Source organism: Musca autumnalis, unplaced genomic scaffold (assembly GCF_047663935.1).
Source record: "Musca autumnalis isolate F117 unplaced genomic scaffold, ASM4766393v1 scaffold_1, whole genome shotgun sequence".
NCBI classification, from domain to species: Eukaryota; Metazoa; Arthropoda; class Insecta; order Diptera; family Muscidae; genus Musca; species Musca autumnalis.
This window is the reverse complement of record NW_027411644.1, coordinates 138558223-138577575: the sequence shown is the minus strand read 5'-3', so window position 1 is coordinate 138577575 and position 19353 is coordinate 138558223. Positions and strand designations below refer to the sequence as shown.

Sequence of the window (19353 nt, the reverse complement as noted above, 5' to 3'; positions counted from 1 at the left end):
AAAGGGTCAGTTAAAATGCAATGCCAAAGGGTCAGTTAAAATGCAGTGCCAAAGGTTCAGTTAAAATGCAATGCCAAAGGATCAGTTAAAATGCGGTGCAATGGAGTGCCTCTTTCCGGGGTCACTCCCTTGTAAAAATCATGAGTGAAAATGCATAATTTGATGCACTTCCAAATCACTTGTACATATCATTTAACTGCCTCTTTGGAGGCAAACTTTTCGCTGGGTATGCTATGCTATGTAGAAATGTTTACAGCATAGCAGAGCACAGCAATCGTTTTTCGATTTCATGACTATGCTATGTGCTATGCTACTTTTATGTTCGTAGCACAGCACAGCAACAGTTTTCGTTTTTGTTTTTGAAAACAGCACAGCATAGCAATAGCATTCGTTTTTAATTTTGATGACTATGCTATGTGCTGTGAAGATTTCAGAAGCACAGCATAGACCTTGTGCTGTGCTACGTTTATGTTCGCAGCATAGCACAGCAACAGTTTTCGATTTTGTTTTTGAAAACAGCATAGCAATAGCACTCGTTTTTATTTTCGATGCTGTGGCTATGTGCTATGCTGCGTCACTTTCACAGCACCAGCATAGACCTTGTGCTGTGCTGTGAAAAACTAGTAGCAAATTTAAACACTGGTTGAGATTGCTGGAAGCTATTTACTTTATGTTGTGAAGATGAATTGGAACTCTTCTGCGAAGCACGAAGCTGATCCTACTTTCTATTAGCTGTAGCAATGACGTTGACATATGCCTTAAATACAACATTGTACTTACTATGGGCTGATTCGAGGTTTTCTTGTACCTCGCCCGAATATTTAATAGAAGTAAGGCATCGGTCATACGTCTCTTTCACTTTATCCCAAAGCGATTTAGCTTCAGAAGACTGAACCTCTAGAACATAAATATCCAAATCTTCATCTCGGAGAGAATTGAAGAAGGTTTCAAATGCGAACAATAGCATCAGAAGCTCTGAGAAACAATCGAGTGGAGATAGAGACATTTTGAATCACAAATCAGATCAATAGATGAAAGAAAGACTGAAAGAAAAAGTGCAGGAAAATTATTTTATTTGTTAGCGAATACTAACAAAAGCAACAACAAACAAGGTTAAGAAACTTTTTGTTACAGTTCAGGCAAAAATATCAGCGAAAACTAATAAAAACTGTAAATAATTTTTTCTTTGTGTAGAAAAAAATTAACGAATATTCTCACTGTGTATCGAAAAATACACGGCTTTTAGATTTATGCATAGAAATATACACAAAATAATTATTTCCGAAAAGAAGCAAAATTCAATAAATATTTTTAACCGATTATAGGGACTGTAAGATGCACACTACAGGTCAAAATAACATTTCCAAAATCGTAAAGAAAAATTCAAAAAAATATTTAAATATTCAAGAAATTCAAATAAAATCATATATATATATATATATATATATATATATATATAAATTGATTTTTGCGATTTTGGCGTTATTTTTTATCTTTTTTGCTTATTTCTTTTCGGAAATATATATATATATATATATATATATATATATATATATATATATATATATATATATATATATATATATATGCGGATTTCTGAGTGAAATCGGACACTTTTTCACGATGAAGTTTTTGGTTTCCTTTATTTTTTGCTGTGGTGATGCTGCTCATTAGCAAATTATTTTAGTATATTTTCAGATTTTTTTTTTTGACTAACGGTTTCAGAGATATCGCGCCTTGAAAAAGTCAAACTCTTTATAAACTACATGCAAAGAAATACTCATAACTTCTTTAATATTGGTCCAATTTGAAAAAAATCTTTTTTGTACGTTTTGTTGTTTTATCAAGTTAAAATAGCAAGTCAAAATAGCAAAAAATTTTGCACAGTGGGCTTAGATGCTATTTTCGCGACTTAATATTTACAATCAATTTTTAAAGATGTTCAACCCCTTCGATTTTCTTTAAATTTTTTGTATTAAACTACGTTCAATAACAAAAATTTTAAGTCCCATTTGGTAATGGGGTTCTAAAGATTACTATGTATTTCTTCTCAATTTTTTAAAATTTGTCAATACAATTTTTCCTTAACACCTTTATCAAAAATTTGTATTTCCTGTATTTTTGAAGCTAAGAGTACATATTTATCATTATATATTTATCATAAAAAAAAAATTGAAAAAAATGCACAGTGGGCTTTCATGGAATTTTCGCTGATGCATTTTCAAAATCGAAAAATGACGCAGTTTTTAAGATGTTTGAGGTAAATTCATAAATATAAAATCAGAACAAATATTTACAAATGAAACTGTTAATTTTTTAATAAAATAATTAATTTTGCACAAAGGTATAAAGGAAAAATTGAATTGACAAATTTAAAAAAAAATCAGAAAAACTAGTAATCGTCCGAACCCCATTACCACATAGGACTTAAAATTTTTGTAATCGAACGTAGTTTAATACAAAAAAATTTAAAGAAAATCGAAGGGGTCGAACATCTTTAAAAATTGATTGTAAATAGCATCCAAGCCCACTGTGATTTTTTTTTGCTATTTTTTATTTAATAGCTGATAAAACAACAAAACGTAAAAAAAATATTTTTTCAAATTGGACCAATATTAAAGAAGTTATGAGTAGTTCTTTGCATGTAGTTTATACAGAATTTGACTTTTTCAAGGCGCGATATCTCTGGAACCGTTAGTCAAAAAAAATCTGAAAATATACTAAAATGTTTTGATAATCAGCAGCATCACCACAGCAAAAAATAAAGGAAATCAAAAACCTCATCCTGGAATAGTGTCCGATTTCACTCAGAAATCCCCATATATATATATATATATATATATATATATATATATATATATATATATATATATATATTATATTATCTTGTATTTAAAGTACATGTTTGTTATCCCTTACTTTAAGAAACGTAAGAAATAAAGTTCGCATTACCAGGGATTTTTTATTACATCTTCCATTAAGAATAAATGTTATATTTTGTAAAAATATGACAAAATCAATCCAAAAATCAGTATGCATTACGTTTTCTTCAATCTGATTGGTTGATTGGAATTTGCTGAAGTTTTAATTTGTTTTCGGAGCATACTATCGGTGGCACTTTAAATTTTAAAAGGAACGCACATTTTCTTTTAAACTTGTAAGAAAAAAAACGGGTTATATGTTCGATAACGCCCAACATTTAACTACAGAAAGGGTATAATAACGGGCCTTAGTATAGTTGAAAAAAGTAGTTGTGTGGCTTCCTTATTAGACGGAAAGTACCCAACATTTTACAACTAATTGTTTAAAAAATAATAGGGACTCAATACTATTTTTAGGTTATTAGCCCTTAGAAGTTCAAAGAAAATGTGATTTAATGTATTTTTTTAATATATTGTATATTACTACTTATATACGAATTATTTATGTAAAGTTTTTATATTATATTCTGTTCTTAAGTAATAAGAAAAGAGTGTGCCACTTTTTGAAAATTTTCAGCGGTCACGCTGCTTACAGGGGAATGTAGAGTAGGACTGTAATTAACAGAGTTATTTTTGGTATCTTATTAACAGTGTCAGGCTTTGGGGTTAAAACATCAAACCCACCTTACATTTTATGTGAGCTGATATTGTGATTAATATTCTATTTTTCTCTTAGATTATTCATACTGTTTTTTATGGTTGGAATTGGTCCATTAGAGTAGTATCAGGTAACCTTAAATTTTCATTCGGTGGGAGTCTACAATAAAAATATGTGGTCTGTTCCAGAACTGCAAGAATCTACTATTTTTGACTATTTTTTCCGATAACATAAAGGAAAAATTGTTATCGTAGTAAAAAATAGTAGCTTCTTGCAGGTTCTGGAACAGAGCAGTGTTTATGCAATGATTGTAGTATTTGGAGTTTAGGGGACAAGAACCCACCCAAACCGTTGCTAGTATTAATGGCTCCCACTGTCTCTACTAAGCACATAAACTTGACGGAATTTAACATCTTTTCCTACAGTCATGGCTTCAACGGAAAGTTAGTGAACTTTACACGCGAAAAATGGCCCAGGAAATGTGGACCAAAAATCATTATGAAATATGGTCCCAAATTTGGGGAGAAACTGTATAATGTACACCAAAATAATGCAATAGAATCTACTGCAAGAACTGCAAGAATCTACTATTTTTGACTATTTTTTCCGATAACATAAAGGAAAAATTGTTATCGTAGTAAAAAATAGTAGCTTCTTGCAGGTTCTGGAACAGAGCAGTGTTTATGCAATGATTGTAGTATTTGGAGTTTAGGGGACAAGAACCCACCCAAACCGTTGCTAGTATTAATGGCTCCCACTGTCTCAAATTTGGGGAGAAACTGTATAATGTACACCAAAATAATGCAATATTGCTCCAGCAATAAAAATGTGCCCCAAATTTGGGGTAATTTTGCCTTATGAAATTTTAACCCAAAATAAAAAATGCAATTTCACCCCAAAAATTTTATAATTTTTATTGGTTAGATAAAAACAAATATGTCACAATATAGATACAGCACCAAAAAAACAGCTGGTTGCCGTTCTAGTTGTTAAAATTCATAATTGTGAATAAACAAGCAATTTTCAGTAATTTCAAAATTGTCCTTGCATATTACATATTCACATCAATCGTTTAACTTTCTGATAGAACCGAAACCTAAATACGTCGACACAATTAAAAAAGATACAATTGAAGTAACTTAAATGATATTGCAAATTAGAATCTATTTTAATCTATACTTATAAAAGAGGTCAGTAATGATGACTCACTGACTGACTGACTGATAATCAACGCCCAGACTAAACGGCTAAAGCTAGAATCTTGAAATTTTGGGTGAGGGTCACTCTTGGTCCGAAGGTGTCAGATAAGGCTGGATTTTTGGAAATTCGAACTAGAACTGTACTAAAATGTACTAAATATGGTACCCTTTGTATTAGGCAAACGCGAAGAGCTAGAATTCTGAAATTTGGAATGAGGTTCACTGATGGAGAGTTAGAAAGTGTACCAAATGGTTTTTGGAAATTCGAACTATAAGTGTACGAAAAGTACTAAAAGTTACTAAATTTAGTACCAATCTTGAAATTTGGAATGAAAATCAAGGTTTAGAAGATGAGTTGATATAAGGAGGTGGTTTTGAAAATGTGTACCCATGTGTACGAATAGTACTAAATGGTACTAAATTTGGTACAATTTCAATTTGGGCGAACCGATAAAGTTGGAATTCTGAAATTTGGAATTACTATTACTGTTGGAGCGTAGGTTTGAGATATGGAGGTAGTTTTCGAAATTCGTACATATGGGTACGAAAGGTACTAAATAGTACCAAATAAGGTACACTTTGGATTTGGGGGAAGGGATGGAGCTGGAATCCTGAAATTTAGAATTAAGATTACAGGGGTGTAGGATAGAGGTATTTTGGAAGTTCGTACATTTGGGTACGAAAAGTACTAAATGGTACCAAATTTGGTACAATATGAATTTAAGTGATCGGAGAGAGCTGGAATAGTGAAATTTGGAATTAAGATTACTATTGTAGTGTGGGATTGGGATACTTTTGGAAATTCGTACTGGGAACAAAAAGTACTAAATGGTACTAAATTTGGTACAATTTGGATTACGGTAATCTCATGCAGCTGTAATTCTGAAATTTGGAATTAAGATTACTGTTGGCGTGTAGGATTGAGGTAGTTGTGGATATTCGTACTCTTGGGTACGAATAGTAACAAATTTGGTACAATTTGGATTTGGGTGAACGGATATAGCTGAAATTCCGTGATTTGGAATAAGGAGTACTATTGGAGTGTAGGATTGATAAAGTTTTGGAAATTTTTAGTTATGGGTAGGAAAAGTACTAAATCGTACTAAATTTGGTACAATTTAGATTTCAATGATGGGATACATTTGTAATCGTGAAATTCGGAATTAAAATTGCTGTTGGAGTGTTGATAGAGGTAGGTTTGGAAATTCGTACTTTGGATACGAATAGTACTAAATGGTACCAAATTTGGATTTGAGTTATCGGATGTATCTGGAATTCTGAAATTCGGAATTAAGCTTATTGTTTGAACAGGGTGACGTAGGGGATGGAAGATACCAAGCAACGGTCCTGACCGGTTTTAACATGGCAAAGCCCAGGATTTATCTTGATCCCTCTTTCATCTCAAGTGGACACTGACCTCCCCGTGGTGTCACCAGGGGAACTGCCTTTAACACCCGTTAAAGGTAGTGAGCTAACATGTACCGCGCGTTCTCCCATAAGAACGTTAAAAACTTGGGTTTGGGCGTCGGGTTAGTAACCCTCCCCTAGAAAAAACAGCATACTATGAAAAAACGAAAGAAAAGAAAAACAACCCCCTCTAAAGTTGACGAACCCCGCAAACGTTTTAAGGACCATGATCTGCGAATCTGCACCTGCAATGTTCGCACTCTTTATAGAGAAGGTGCAGTCTTCGCATTGGCAGACGTACTTGAAAAGTACAAGGCCGATATTACTGCCATACAGGAAATACGATGGATTGGGAAAGGCGTCACAACAACACCTAAAGCTGACGCACTGTATTATAGCTGCCATGACGTAAAGCATGAGTTTGGTTGTGGATTCGTAGTTAGTCGGAGACTAAAACATCTGGTATCCAGCTTCACCCCAGTGAATGAAAGACTTGCTGCAATTCGAATATAAGCTAAATTCTTTAACATCAGCTTTATTTGCGCTCATGCTCCCACTGAAGAAAAGGACGAACAGACCAAACATATGTTTTACGAGCGCTTAGAAGGAACATATGACCGTTGCCCTGCCCATGACATTAAAATCATTCTAGGCGATTTTAATGCCAAAATTGGAAAGGAGAATATCTATGGCCCAACAGTCGGGAAATTCAGTCTCCACAGTGAAACATCTGACAATGGTATGAGGCTGATAGACTTTGCAGCTGCAAAAAACATGGTAGTTAGCAGTACCAGATTTAATCATCTCGATATTCATAAGGGCACCTGGCTGTCTCCAGATCAGAAAACAAGAAACCAAATTGATCATGTTGTGATAGATGGAAGACATTCATCGAGCGTGTTGGATGTACGATCGTTCCGAGGCGCAAACATTGATTCGGACCACTACCTTGTTGCAGCAAAGGTACGCACCCGCTTAAACGTAGCAAACAAAGTACGAACAGACACAACACGAAAGTTAGACATCGGTAAGCTGCAATCACAACAGATAGCATATTCCACTCAACTAGCCCAATTGCTTAATTAAAGCACTCCTCATCCCGATAACATATCAGCGCAATGGCAAAGTATTGCCCACTCCATGCAAACAGCCGCAAAATCCATACTTGGATACCAGAGACCTCCACCAAGGAATTCATGGTATGATGAGGAGTGTCGTGCTGCCACCGAAGAGAAAAATGCGGCATATAAGTCTACTTTACAATCCGTAGCAACGCGTAGCGCACGAGAGAGATACAGGGAGAAAAGGAGAGAGGAGAAACGTCTTTTCCGCAGGAAAAAGAGAGAGATGGAAAAGCGGGAGTGTGAAAAAATCGAGATGTACAGGAGCCAGAATGAAGTCCGAAAATTCTACAAAAGAGTCAAGCATCAAACTGATGGCTTTGGTACAGGCACATCCTCCTGTAGAGACCAGCAAGGTAATTTGGTAACTGATACAGATAGTGTACTCAGGATATGGAAAGAACATTTTTCAAATCTGTCGACGAAGATACCACAGTCCCAATCCCAGAAGATGGTATTGAATGTATACCGCCCAGCCAAGATGAGGTAAAGACAGCAATAAATCGGCTGAAGAATAATAAGGCAGCAGGGGCCGATGGCTTACCAGCCGAGCTGTTCAAAACCGGAGGCGACACGCTGATAAGGTGTATTCATCAGCTAGTTAGCACCATCTGGCAGGAAGAACGAGTACCCGACGATTGGAACCTGAGTATCCTGTGCCCCGTCCACAAGAAGGGAGATAAGACTGTATGCTCTAACTATAGGGGCATAAGTCTACTACCTATTGCCTAAAAGATCGTGTCAGGGATATTGTGCGAACGACTAAAGCCTATGGTCAACGAGATAATTGGACCATACCAATGCGGCTTTAGACCTGGCAAGTCCACCATTGACCAGATATTTACCCTGCGGCAAATCCTGGAGAAGACCCAAGAGATGCAGATCGACACCTACCAACTTTTTGTCGATTATAAAGCAGCCTTCGACAGCCCGCTGCGTTCAAAGGTATTCCAAGCCATGTCTGAATTTGGTATTCCCGCAAAGCTCATCCGGCTTTGTAAAATGACTTTAACTGACACGAGGTCCTCAGTTAAAATAGGAAAGAACCTCTCCGAAGAGTTTGGTACCAAAAGAGGTTTCAGACAAGGAGACAGCCTTTCGTGTGACCTCTTCAACATCCTGCTAGAAAAGGTTATTCGAGAGGCAAACGTCAAAAGAAGTGGCACAATCTACACCAATAGTCACATGTTACTTGCTTATGCTGATGATATAGACGTCATGAGCCGATCAGTAAAAGAAGTAACTGATACCTTTATAAAGGTCGAAGGAGAATCTGCTAAAGTGGGTCTGGCGGTAAACGGTGAGAAGACCAAGTTGATGGTGTCGACGCGCAATGCGTCCATTGAGCTCGGACCGACTGTGGAGGTTGGTTCCTATAATATTGAGGTAGTAAAAGACTTCGTCTACCTCGGCACCTCCGTAAACACAAAAAACGACATCAGTTGTGAAATAAAAAGAAGAATTGTATTGCCCAACAGATGCTACTTTGGTTTAAGTAAGCAGTTTAAAAACAAAGCCACATCTCGTCAAACAAAAATAACGCTCTACAAAACACTGATACTACCCGTGCTGATGTATGGCTCCGAAGCCTGGGTACTTGCGCAAGCAGACATGGCAGTGCTTGGTGTGTTTGAGAGAAAAATTCTTCGAAAGATCTACGGACCAATCTGCGTTGACGGTGAATATCGACGTCGCATGAACCACGAGCTGTATCTGCTGTACAACGACATCAGTATAGTTAAACGTATCGAGATGCAGCGATTGCGTTGGCTAGGCCATATCATAAGAATGAGCGATGATGACTCCGCTAAAAAGGTGTATAAACTCGGACCGCTTGGCGGTGCATGCAGAATTGGCAGGCCAAAGAATAGATGGCGCAAACAAGTGGATCATGAGATGAAAAGGCGCGGTATTCCAGAAAGCGAAGCAACAAATAGAGAGAATTGGAGATCTTTTCTTAGTTCGGCCTATAGAACAAATGTTCTGTAATGGGCCAGCTAAGTAAGTAAGTAAATTTGAACATAGCACTGAAGTAGTTTTAAAATTTGTACTTATGTGTACGAAAAGTACTAAATGGTACCAAATCTGGTACAATTTGGATTTGGGTGAACGGATATAGCTGGAATCCCGGGATTCGGAATAAGGATTACTGTTGGTAAGTAGGATTGATGAAGTTTTTGAATTTTTTTAATTATGGGTACGATAAGTACTAAATGATACCAAATTTTAATTTATGTGATCGGATACATTTGGAATCCTGAAATTCGGCATTACGATTACTGTTGGAGTGTGGGGTACGTTGGCAACCCTGAAATGTCAAACAACTAAAAGAAGTTAACTCGCGGGAAAATTGTTAAATAATTTATTAACAGCATAATTAGAGTAGTTTAATAAATATAAACCATGCGTTTTATGTAAATACCTACGTAAAATAATTATATGTGCAAACTAATGTTGTGATATTTATCGTCGAAAACAAAATATATTTCCAATATTATTTTTACATTGTAGTTAGTGCTTACGATTGCTTTTAAAATATAAAAGAAAATTGCGTTCTTTTTAATTTCGTATTAGAGAAAAGTAATTTATAAAAACATTTTCATAGAAAATAATTATATGTGCAATTACGAAAATTTTTAAAAAATTCAAAATAATGAACAAAATTGTTGTACATTTAACATGATATTGTATTGTCCTTGTGGATTAGGACTTGTTGTAGCCTTCGTCTCATAGAACCGACTAGGTTTCTTAAGGTGTTAGTGGTGATATACTCCCATTCCGCCAATAATGTACATTTCAATTATTTCAGCGTCGTGCACTCCTTTGACTTCGCGAAAACTTTGGCGGATAGTATGCCCCGAAGGTCTTCAATGGATTTGTGGCCATGAGTTATAACTGGCCACTCCAATAACCGTACATTTCGTGCCTTTAAAAACTCCTTTGTAGGTCCAACAGGGTGATTCGGGGCAATATCCTGCTGGAAAGTCCAATTTTATCCGTACAGTTCTCCAGAAAAATCTATTAAGTTGTTCTCTAACAACTAAATTTATGTTTCGGCACTCATTTTTGTCGAAACAAAACTTAAATTAGGCTTTCGTCCAGCTCTGAATGCAGCGCATAACATAAGATATCCTCCTCGAAAACTTCCCAATTCTCAAATATATTCTAACGGTATTAAATTTAATTTTTTTCTACATATTGCTTATGTCCTCTCACTTTGTGCTTAGTGGTTATACCTTAATTCGATTTGATTTGTAATCCCGTTAGTTGAGACATTCGACTTTAATTTACAAACCAATAAAAAATAATTATATGAGAAATATAAAACATTCGCGTCTGTCACGTCATAAAGGGAACACGTAACATCGACGAAAGTCTACTTTAAGTTTTGTTCCGACAAAAATGAGTGCCGAAACATAAATTTAGTTGTTAGAGAACAACTTAATAGATTTTGCTGGAGAACTGTACGGATAAAATTGGACTTTCCAGCAGGATATTGCCCCGAATCACCCTGTTGGACCTACAAAGGAGTTTTTAAAGGCACGAAATGTACGGTTATTGGAGTGGCCAGTTATAACTCATGGCCACAAATCCATTGAAGACCTTCGGGGCATACTATCCGCCAAAGTTTTCGCGAAGTCAAAGGAGTGCACGACGCTGAAATAATTGAAATGTGCATTATTGGCGGAATGGGAGTATATCACCACTAACACCTTAAGAAACCTAGTCGGTTCTATGAGACGAAGGCTACAACAAGTCCTAATCCACAAGGACAATACAATATCATGTTAAATGTACAACAATTTTGTTCATTATTTTGAATTTTTTAAAAATTTTCGTAATTGCACATATAATTATTTTCTATGAAAATGTTTTTATAAATTACTTTTCTCTAATACGAAATTAAAAAGAACGCAATTTTCTTTTATATTTTAAAAGCAATCGTAAGCACTAACTACAATGTAAAAATAATATTGGAAATATATTTTGTTTTCGATAATAAATATCACAATATTAGTTTGCACATATAATTATTTTACATGGGTACAATATGCTGATCATCGATTACTTGGAGTTTTGGAGGATAATTGCTGTTTTGCTTCATTTATTGATGTTTGCTAAAACAATTGCGTTTGGTGTGAAGAAGAAAAATATACTAATTTCAATTGTTTTTCAACGTCTATATATATACATATAGAGCCGTTAATGCGCTTGTGTGGTTTTATTGGTGATTTGTTTCCGTTTGGCTATTATTGGTTATTGCGCTTTGTACGTTGATCATTTTGGTGCTCCCCAGATCTGTATATGTTGAATCTGTTATTATGCCGCCTAAGAGGAAAGTTTATGAATGCCCTAAATGCCAAGCAGCGGTTACAGGAAATAGCATAGGATGCTGTGTCTGTGACGATTTTTATCATACAAGCTGCCTAAATATTACAAAAGAACAGCACATATTCCTCTATAGAAATAAAAATTTCTTATATAAGTGCTCTGTTTTAAAGCTACACCGAAAGCTGCTAACATTGATAAAGATGTGCAATCTAAGAATAAATCAGCAAGCTGCAATGATAACTCGACTGATTTGAGCAGTGAACTTGCAAGATGTTGCTCTGAGCTCAATGTTTCCCTTCAGCAGCAACAAGAAAAGCACAGAGTGGAGTTGCAAGCTCAAGTTAAAGCTTTTGAAGATAAAATGATCAAATTTATTGAAACTTTGCGAACTGAAGTAAACAGTAAAGTTCAAAAGATTGAACTTGAATTGAGTAATTGCTATGATGTTATGAAGCACTTAGAAGAAAATTTTACTAGTCAGCTACGTGATATGCAGAAACATTCTGATATACTCCAGAGGCGATTGAATAGGGCTAATATCGTCGTCAACGGGCTCCCGAATGGAATAAAGGATTTGAGGGAACCGTTCTTTAAAATAGCAGCCAAATGTGGAATTCAGTTAAATCCACTAGACATTCAGCATTGCTGTTATTTCCTAAGTGGGAAATCTGTATTGATTAAATTTAATTCGGTTTATGTTCGCGACCTTTTAATGTCTAAATACCACAAGTGCAGCCCCATAATATTGTCGGACATCATGGAAGTGGATGTGCAATCCCGTGCTTACCTAAATGACTATTTTAATGCCACGAGTTCCAAGCTGATTTTTCTTTGTAAGAAGCTACGGCAGAGCTATGTTATAAAAAGCTTTAAGCTTATTAATGGTGACAAGCCTATTGTGGAAGTTGTAAAGGCTGATGGATCTTCGGTGAACTTGGATGTTGTAGGTTGTGCTGAACTATTGGATAACGTCGACGCCAATACGTAGTAGTTATGCATATGTGTTATATTTACTGCTTATATATATGTATATGTTTTGATTCATAACTGAACTTCTTGTTTGTTTGTATTATTACACACAATGTGTGTTATTTTGAGTAGTTTTAAATATGTAAGCAGTAAGTATGGTTTGTGATAATTTGATCATAGATACATTGATATTTCTGTTTATTTTTTTTATTTACAATTTTCCTTCGAATCTGTTATGAGCTTTTTATGGATATTGTTAACGATAACAGTTTTTTGTGCTCTCATTTGAGCAATAGGGGCAATAACTTTAACGTTGGGCATTTCAACTGTCAAAGTTTTGCAATTGGCAGTTCTACGGGTAAAATTAATGAGATTAGAAGTATTTTGGAGGGGAACTATTTGGATGTCGTTGGTGTAAGTGAGACCTGGCTTAAGCCACATATGGCTTACAACATTGCTGACATGCCGGGATACTCTTGCTATAGAAATGATCGTTCTGGTGGTAGAGGTGGTGGTGTGGCTTTGTATATAGCGAAGCATATTAAGCACACACTAGTTTTCGCTAGTGAACATGAAGGTATTGTTGAAGCTATTGCTGTTAAGGTTAATTTCAATGGAAATAAGTTCCTAGTTGGTACTGTTTACCTCCCTCATGGTGATTTCAGTGCTTTAGAGACAGATCTGTCAGACTTAATAGTTAGGTACGGGAATGTTATTTTGATGGGTGATTTCAATAACAATCTATACGATCTTCGTAAATCGTTTAGCGTTAGATCAATATGTAGTAATATGAATCTTTCTGTAGTTCATAATTCCGTACCAACTCACTATGATCTTTTCCATAAATCATTTTCTTTAATTGATTATTTTTTAATGTCGATGCCTAATTTGGTACGTTTTTCCAGCCAATTCCAGTGTCCAGGAATATCGCATCATTCATTTATATTTGTCTCGTTGGACATTGTTTTCAATGTTGTTCCCCAGTATTATGAGTACACTGACTACTCTGCGGTGACGACTGAGACATTGGAAAGTGCTTTGCAAAACTGTGATTTTTCCGGTCTTTATAATACGAATAATGTGGACCAGCAATTAAGTGTTTTGTACATGAATTTATATGGGGTGCATAACTCTTTTCCTGTGCGCAGGAGGCTATGTATGAATGGTCGTAAAGATGATTGGTTCAAGTCGCCTGAAATCAAATATTTGCTTTCGCTTAGGGATTTGTCCTGGAGGGCATATATACATAGTCCAAGTGATGCGAACTGGCGTAGATATTGCAGAAGTCGCAATAAGGCGAAGCGGGTTATAAGGTGGATCAAAGCCTCTTTTCATCATAAGATGTTCAATGGAAAAACTCCTAAAGAGATATGGTCCCTTTTAAATACATATGGTATTGGTAAAAATAAGGACGTTATCGATGTTGATGTTGATCAACTGAATTCATTATTTGCCTCTTTCCAGAGAGGTAGCAGCAGTGCTTCGCCCATTTCCAGCTCCTTTGGTGAATATTCTTTTCGAACTGTTGGACTTGGGGAGATGTTTGATTCGTTTTCTTTGATAAAATCTAATGCAGTTGGCTCAGATGGTCTAACACTAAAGTTTCTTAAAATAATGTTGCCGGTAGTTGGTAACCCTATTCTCTTCACATAATTAATACTATAATTATGACTTCTGTGTTCCCTTCATTATGGAAAGTAGCCAAAGTAATCCCTATTCGTAAGTCTGATGCTATTAATGATTTTCGGCCCATATCAATAATGCCTATACTTTCCAAGATGGCGGAGCACATAATTAAAAAGAAAATTTTGGATTATATATCTTTTCCTTGTCTCCTCCATGACTCCCAATATGGTTTTAGGCATGATAGAAACACCGCGTCCCTCCTGGTTGGTCTTATTGATTCAATTCGTCATGTCACGAGTAACCATGGTTTATGTGTTCTTCTCTCTGTTGATTTAGAGAAAGCTTTTGAAAGGCTTGACCATAATTTGCTTGTATTTAAATTGAGCAGTCAATTTGGATTTTCCTTCGAATCGTGTTCTCTAATCGCATCGTATCTCGCTGGTAGATATCAATATGTTTGTGCTGGAGGTAATCATTCGGGCTTGTTGCCAGTCTTTAGCGCTGTGCCCCAAGGGTCTGTTCTTGGGCCATTATTGTTCATTATGTTCCTGAATGATTTCTTTGCTTCTATTTCTTCCCACAATTGTCTTCCCTTTGCCTACGCCGATGACATTCAGTTGTTGTTCAAGTGTGATGCCGATTTCCCTGATGTCATGCAAAGTGTTATTGATCATGCTAATTCAATTATGGCTAGTTGGATGTCCCTAAATAGATTGACAATTAATGTTAATAAAACTAAAGCTATGGCGTTTGGTATAGCTGCTAGGTCTGATATTGTTGTTAGATATAACAACACACAAATTGAGTTCGTTGAGTCTATAAAATGCCTTGGAGTTGTTGTGGATTCTGGATTGACGTTCGAGGCTCACATCAACTCATTAGTGTCAAAATTGAACTTCATGTTAAGGAAGCTGTATAGCACGGAGCTAAGTCTTTCGGTTGATACAAAAAAGTATGTCGTTAAAGCCTTGATTATGCCGTTAGTTATGTACTGTATTGAAGTTTTTTCAGGAACTTTTGGTTACATTCTTAAAAAAATAAGAGTAGCTATTAACAGAGTAATAAGGTACGTTTATTCAATCAGATGTTGGCAGCGCGTTACTTCATTCGTTGTTGATTTCTTAGGTTGCAAGTTTCATGATTTTATAAAGCTACGGATGTACCTCCTTTTTTATAAATGTTTTAAGAAGCAGACTCCAATTCATTTTCTCAAAATGTTTAATTTCATGAGGTCTTCGCGAAATCGTCAAATTCGTATCCCAATGCTATCATCTTCTTTTCATGTACGTGTTGTTCGGGTTTATAATTCATTACCACAGCCCTTAAAAACTTTTAATCTTTCATCTATTTTATTTCGGGAAAAGATGCTAGAGTATTTTATTTCAAATTACTCTTAGTTTTGCCCAATTATATATATTTTTTCCCCAATTATATATATTTTTATTGCCCTTTTATTGATCATATTTGCATTGCAATGATAAACTTATACATTCATATATCAAAACGTATTTTTTTTATTGGAGTAGTTCAAATTCCATTAACTGTTTTCCTTTTTTATATTGAATATTGTTCTGGAGTAGTCAGAACTCAATCAAAAAGTTTTTTTAATAGGATTTTTTTATATAACTTATATATTTTACTATTTTAATACAATCAATTCTTAAACCTTGTATGTTTTGTTTGGAGTAGTTGAACATCCCTTCCACTCCTTGCTGGAGTAGTTTCAATTCATGCATTTAAATCAAAAGTTTATATGATTTTTTTACCCTTTATTATGATGAGTATTTTGTTTTGATTGGAGTAGTTTAACAGCCTTTCCTTATTACTTTTAAGCTAGTATATTAAGTAATTTAATTTGTTATTTTAAACTCAAATGTAGTATACAGCCCTAAGGTTGAAAGACTGGGCATTATAAAATGGAAACAAATTGAATTGAAAGAGGAAGGTTTGGAAATTCGTACTTTGGATACGAAAAGTACTAAATGGTATCGAATTTGGTACAATTTGGATTACGGTGATCGGATGCAACTGTAATCCTGAAATTTGGAATTAAGATTGCTGTTGGCGTGTAGGATTGAGGTAGTTGTAGAAATTCGTACTCATGGGTACGAAAGTACTAAATGGTACCAAATTTGGTACAATTTGGATTTGGGTGAACGGATATAGCTGAAATTCCGAGATTTGGTATAAGGAGTACTATTGGAGTGTAGGATTGATAAAGTTTTGGAAATTTGTAGTTATGGGTAGGAAAAGTACTAAATTTGGTACAATTTAGATTTCAATGATGGGATACATTTGGAATCGTGAAATTCGGAATTAAAATTGCTGTTGGAGTGTTGAAAGAGGGAGGTTTGCAAATTCGTACTTTAGATACGAAAAGTACTAAATGGTACCAAATTTGGATGTGAGTTATCGGATATATCTGGAATCCTGAAATTCGGAATTCGGAACATAGCACTGAGGTAGTTTTGAAAATTTGTACTTATGGGTACGAAAAGTACTAAATGGTACTTAATTTGGTACAATTTGGATTTCGGTGATCTGATGTAGCTGCCATACGCAAGTTTGGAATTAAAATACCTGTTGAATTGTAGGATTGATAAAATTTTGGAAATTTTTAGTTATGGGTACTAAATAGTACTAAATTTTTAATTAATAAATTAAAGAAGCCATTAGAGAAAATTAGAAAATAGCGCTAATTGTTAATTTTCTCTAATGGCTTCTCCACTTTATTAATCATAAAATTTTTCCCCCACTTCATTATTTTACATTAAAACATATTTTACAAAATGTTTGAAATCTACCTACGTAGAATGAAACATATAGTTCCTAAGGTGGACCTCTGATTGATTGCTCGATCTTGGCATCAGATAAGTACCCTGGTGACACTTCTAAACAGCAGAACTCCTGTTCGACTCATCCTGCCACCTTTGTCACGCGATGAGTACGCAAATATAACCACATGGAGTATGCAAATACATATAACCACAGAAGTGAGCACTGAGTAGAATGTCATGGTCGATGGTAGCACAATTTCGACCATCATCAGCCCCAAGATTCTTTGAGTCACATTCACGTCGTCCTGGCATGCCACAGTTATCTGCGAAAAGCTGAGATGTTCGCCCAAGGACGTAAAGTCCATAGCTGATGTTCGCCCAAGGACGTAAAGTCCATAGCTGACAGCACTTGGGGTGCGGAAAAAGAAACCTTGTAGACCACATATAAAGCGACAGGTCGGGATGTGGTAAGCTATGCGGCAATAGTGTGGTCCACGAATATAAGTGCAAGGTGGTGGAAAACCTGAGAACTGCAAGAGGATGCCTCCTCATGTCTTCATTGGAGGAGGAGACAAAGATTCTTCCAGTACAACAGTGTGCTCTCGTTGCAGTACTTTCTCGGGTGTTACCGTGAGAATCATCCTAATCAACAATAGTTTTATGGTTACAACCCATCGAAACAGCCACATTACTAGATATGGTGATATAGTCAGAATAATCGTATAACAACAGCAGGCTGATTACACCATGCATTTTACAAATCATACTATTATCTAAGCATTATAATTCACACTTGGTAAAAATGTAATATTTACTTGAAATTTGGTATAAACTAAAAATAAAACAAGTTTTTCGAGTTTAGGAAACACTAAATCACTTAAAACCATAGTTAAATTTGGAAATACATTTACCACTGACATCTCATTTGAAACATTCTTTGGGCAGGTTAGCAGTTTGTAGATGTTACACAATGGATGTCTAAATATGACGCTTTTGGACATATTGAGATTTTATCTGAACTACGCACAGTTATATACAAACATTATATTTTTCCAATCCGTAATTTTTAGGAATAATTTGTCGGTTGGAATATTTTGTTTATTAAGACATACAAGTTTCTTAACATTTGTTATTATTTTATACGGCGTAAATATTTTGTAGAAAGGGGTAAATCAAGGTTCATTTAGTACGGCTACCCAGAAGACGTATTCATACTTTGTCTTCTCTTGATGTCAAAAGTTTTTGCAACGACGAAATCACCAAAAAGAATAAAACCACGGAATATTATTCCAAAAATCCAAAGTAAAAAGTTGAACGTCCAAATTTTTGGTGCAACTCAAATATGTTGTATTAATTTTTTAAACAAATGTATATTTTGAGCGCAAGAGAAGACATCAGCTGGGATTACACTGTCACTTTTTAATTGCATCGTGGTGTGAATGGATTATTGTAGCGACTGCGCATATACGAATACATTTATAATGGTAATATCAAAGTAACATTAATAGTGGTAATTGATTTGCTGCTGCAAAAATAACTGAAGTAAGTTTTTAACAAGATACTCTTTTGAACTTTACACGCGAAAAATGGCCCCAGGAAATGTGGACCAAAAATCATTATGAATACCTTTATAATGGTAATATTAAGGTAACATTGGCTGACTTCCGTATTGTCAATTGTTTTACAAATGACAAATAATATACAATATTTTCTGTTTCTGATCGTTATCAACTACGAAGCTACGTGTTTCTTATTGTCAAAAACAGGTATTTCTAAAGCAGGAAAAAAGCAAACAAGTATCACTTTGTTTTCTGATGCATTTGCATGTGATTTTGATAATTTCCCAGCAAAATTTGACGGAAGGGGTTCTTTGCGATGACGTGATTTCATGTCATCTTTTGCATTGGTTCAAAGGAAGTCGTGAAAGATCCGATCTTTTCATTATGATTTGAACCAATGCAAAGGAAGTCGTGAAAGATCCGATCTTTTCATCAGCATTTGTACCCATTCCATCGATCCAATAGAGATGATGTTTGTGTTTTTATTTACACACCTGTTTATTTTCATTTTGGTATGTTCCAGTACTGCAAAAATCTACTAATTTTTACTATTTTTTCCGATAACATAAAGGAAAAATTGTTATCGTAGTAAAAATAAGTAGATTCTTGCAGTTTCTGGAACAGACCAAAGTTGTTAGAACTGTCGTCGTGATGTTGTCTTACATTTCCTGCATATCAAACAACTAAAACTTCTAAACAATTGGTATTATATGAAGTCCCAACCATCGAGCTAAAAATAGAATCGGACTGCACACATTGCTATTTTAAAAGTTCCCTTATCTGT

General features: G+C 35.2%; 1 protein-coding gene across 18 annotated transcripts in view; it reads right to left on the bottom strand.

Moving 5' to 3' along the window:
* Nucleotides 1-18468, bottom strand: part of Bili (FERM domain-containing protein 8 Bili) — a 1367054-nt gene extending 1348586 nt beyond the window's left edge. For 6 of the 18 annotated variants that reach the window (XM_073955957.1, XM_073955965.1, XM_073955970.1 and 3 more), the window contains exon 1: nucleotides 17922-18433. Coding sequence is in view for 1 of the 18 variants with exons in the window: in XM_073956075.1 (XP_073812176.1) it covers nucleotides 18038-18053 (16 nt within the window). In the remaining 17 variants the exon portion in view is untranslated. Of the gene's footprint in view, nucleotides 1-17825; nucleotides 17843-17921 lie in introns of those variants that run through there. The other 12 variants (XM_073955977.1, XM_073956103.1, XM_073956064.1 and 9 more) reach the window with 7 other exon arrangements.
* Between the last annotated feature and the right edge of the window lie 885 nt (nucleotides 18469-19353).